Source organism: Cynocephalus volans, chromosome 4, assembly GCF_027409185.1.
Source record: "Cynocephalus volans isolate mCynVol1 chromosome 4, mCynVol1.pri, whole genome shotgun sequence".
NCBI lineage: Eukaryota > Metazoa > Chordata > Mammalia > Dermoptera > Cynocephalidae > Cynocephalus > Cynocephalus volans.
Genome location: NC_084463.1, coordinates 66,627,557 through 66,631,296, shown reverse-complemented (window position 1 = coordinate 66,631,296; position 3,740 = coordinate 66,627,557). Strand labels below are relative to the sequence as shown.

Sequence of the window (3,740 nt, the reverse complement as noted above, 5' to 3'; positions counted from 1 at the left end):
CCTCACTTAAACGTTATATGTAAGGTTTTTTGGGTTTTTTTACTTTACATTTTTTTGATTAGTAAGAACTGTCTCATTGAGCACTAAAACATACATATAAAAGTATTGCTGCTTCTATGACTCTGCCCACTTCCAGGTGTGGGAATGGCCGACTACTGACTTCAAGAAGTGGAGAGAGAGATACCAGGTGTATGACAATTTTCTTAAGGCACATACCTTACCTCTAATCAAATACTCCCCACTCTGGATTTAGTGCAGAGCCCTGAGGGACAGTCCACAAAGAAGGGACGGGTCACAGACTCATGGGTGACCCCTACCACCTCTGGCAGGATAAAAATGAGCAAACTAAAATTTCTCACTTCAGGAATATTCAGTCTAATCCAGGGTGTCCCCCACAGCCCAAGCATCTCTTTGTTTATTCTGAGAGCCTTAACTGCATAAAGTTCCTCCAGGGGTGGTATTGGAGGGATGGGGCGGGGCGCAACTGGCTCATAGTTATATTCATTCTCCACGTAGGTTCTCACCTCCCAGGTTTATGGACCCGATATAGAGAGTATTGCTCCAAGTTGCCTTCTTCCCACCTTGTCCTATGTTATACTGAGGAAGAGAAGAGGGAAGGAATGAAGCAAGGAAGTAAAAAGGAGCAGAAGAGTTCTCTCCCCTTAACACGGATGCCCTGAACTTTTGCTGGAAAGTTCCCTGTTCAACCCTTAGTGTATGAACAAAGCTCAGGTGGAGTCTGAATCTGAGGAGTCCCCTGAGGAAGATGAGCTGGAGCCACTGCCCTCAGATTCATCCTCTTCATCTTCATCTCCACTGCCATCGTCCTCTTCCCCGTCTTCCTTCTTATTCTCTTCTGATCCCCATGAGGGATGATAATTGACTTGAAAATTCTCTGTTGATTCTGTCCCCAGAACCTCCAGTCCCTGCTCCTTTCCAAGTCCTTCCTGAAGACTCTTTGCTGGTAAGGACTGCAGATCTGTTCGTCTAAACTTGGGGTTTGGGCCTCCTGTCGTGGGCCTGTTCTTACACTTAGTATAGGTTGCCTCTTTGTACGCAGCATATTCCTCGGGAGACAGACTCTTGAGCCAGAGATCCAGGTCCACTTTGTACTGTTTCTGCAGCTGCTCAGCCTGGCTGCTGTAATGTTCCTTCAGGCCCCGTGGGATGTGCTGCCAGTGTCTGCCAATCTCCACCATCTGCTCTCTCAGGGTCAAATGTTGCAGCTCCCTACTCGACCATGAATCTTGGTGAAACTTGTGGTATCCATTCATAGGGGGCTTCCTGGGCTCTCCATGGAATTTCATCTTCTTGGAAAATTCATCAGTTTCTGGAGGAGACCTCACTTCTTTCACATTTCTCTGAAACTTCTGTTGGGTTTTGATATGGCTCCTCTTGGGGACACCGGATTTCTTGGAGTCCTCAACTAGATCAGGGTGGTCTTTTCCGAACTGAGCCAGTTTTTCCTCAAACTCTTGCTTCCCCTTTTGGAAATCCTCATATTTCTGCTTTATCTGCTTTGGGAGCTCCTTGTACTTCTCAGACAGCAACTTGTTCAGCTCCCAGTTGGTCAGCTCAGGGTTCCTTTGAGAGTACTGAGGCCAGTTCTCCTTGAGAAAGCGGTTATATGCAGTTAGGGGCTTCTTTGGGAAGTCTGGATGTTTCTTGCAGTTTTTGCTTTTGTAGGTATTTTTAATGTGTTCCTTAGCTTCCAGGACTAATTCTTTCAAAGCATGGAACTTCAAGTTAACAGAAATCTCTAACCACTTGAGCTTACACATTTCTCCAGAAAAATCTTTAAAAGCTACTTTTTCCCAGTCTTGATGTGATAGGGTTGTTTTAAACAAATGACTGTTATTGGACAGGAGATTATTCTCCATGGATTCCAGTAGCCTCAGGATGTCTTCATTGGACCAGCAGTCTTGTCCTCTGGGCAGTACCATTTCTCGGTCTTCGGGTTGCTTATTAAGTCCTAGTCCTTCAGATACCTCAGCAGGAGCTCAAACTTCACTCTCAAGATTCGGCAGATGATTTATTTCTGGAATTTCTGCAGTATGTGTGATTCTATGTTTCTGAGGAGAAAGAGAAAAAAAAGTTATTCACTTTTTATGGTATGAATGAGAAAAATTACACCCCACTTGTAATATACTCATTCTGTCATTAATTTACCATTAACAATATACAGTAAATGAAGAATCACCTACTTCTAAATAGAAATTTATATTTTCCTTTCATATGCTACATTTGAAATGTTGAAAATATGCACCAAAACCCCCTACTCCAGTCTGCCTTTTGCCAAATTTCACCAGAGCCTATCTTCAAGCGAACTGAAGAAGTCAAACACCAGGCCACTCACTCAAGAAACTTCAGATAACAGTAAAGCCCTGGAGACTGAGAGCAAAACATTAAAATGAAAACAGAATGACTAAAAGGGAAAGAATATTCACTTCGTAGTGCCCTGATAATGGCCACTTGCTAATTGCAGACCAGATACCCACAACTAAAGTTGCAAATGAGGAGCTGGAACTAGAATGAGACAAGTTAATGATCTCCTCACCACATGCATCACCTGTGGTCTCTTTATGGGTGGCACATAAATCTGTAGTAAATGACTGATTGATAAAGTTTTTTGGAATGAATGCTTTCTGGTGAACCATACTGCTTCTCCTTTCTAGAAAAAAATTAATGAGTATTATAAAAGGTTTCCAATTCTACCTGGTTAATTCTTCCTCACATTTAAGTCTTAGGAGAAGTTTTACCTCCTCTAGAAAATCCCTCCCATATGCTTGGCACTTACAAGAACTTGAACACAGGACAGATCTGTTGGCTATTATTTTCTAATCAAATTTTTCTTCTAGTGTAACATCTCTGTGCATGTTTCTCAGATCAATTCCCAAATTCTCATGACCCTTTTAGTTTTTTTTTTTTTAGTTTTTTTTTTTTTTTTTTTTTTTAAATTTTATTTTGTCAATATACATTGTAGCTGATTAATGCTCCCCATCACCAAAACCTCCCTCCCTTCTCCCTCCCCCCCTCCCCCCCAACCATGTCCTTTCTGTTTGTTTGTTGTATCAACTTCAAATAATTGTGGTTGTTATATCTTCTTCCCCCCCCCCCGGTTTGTGTGTGTATGTGTGTATGTGTGTGTGTGAATTTATATATTAATTTTTAGCTCCCACCAATAAGTGAGAACATGTGGTATTTCTCTTTCTGTGCCTGACTTGTTTCACTTAATATAATTCTCTCGAGGTCCATCCATGTTGTTGCAAATGGCAGTATTTCATTCGTTTTTATAGCTGAGTAGTATTCCATTGTGTAGATGTACCACATTTTCCGTATCCACTCATCTGATGATGGGCATTTGGGCTGGTTCCAACTCTTGGCTATTGTAAAGAGTGCTGCGATAAACATTGGGGAACAGGTATACCTTCGACTTGATGATTTCCATTCCTCTGGGTATATTCCCAACAGTGGGATGGCTGGGTCGTATGGTAGATCTATCTGCAATTGTTTAAGGAACCTCCATACCATTTTCCATAGAGGCTGCACCATTTTGCAGTCCCACCAACAATGTATGAGAGTTTCTTTTTCTCCGCAGCCTCGCCAGCATTTATCGTTCATAGTCTTTTGGATTTTAGCCATCCTAACTGGGGTTAGATGGTATCTCAATGTGGTTTTGATTTGCATTTCCCGGATGCTGAGTGATGTTGAGCATTTTTTCATATGTCTGCTGGCCATTT

At 42.0% G+C, this 3,740-nt stretch overlaps 1 protein-coding gene across 1 annotated transcript; it reads right to left on the bottom strand.

The window, feature by feature from the left end:
* Window positions 1-728: 728 nt before the first annotated feature.
* Window positions 729-1,949, bottom strand: LOC134376189 (upstream-binding factor 1-like protein 1). Its single transcript, XM_063094829.1, has one exon. It carries the CDS (start codon window positions 1,941-1,943, stop codon window positions 729-731), a length of 1,215 nt encoding a protein of 404 aa, XP_062950899.1. The 5' UTR covers window positions 1,944-1,949.
* Window positions 1,950-3,740: the final 1,791 nt, after the last annotated feature.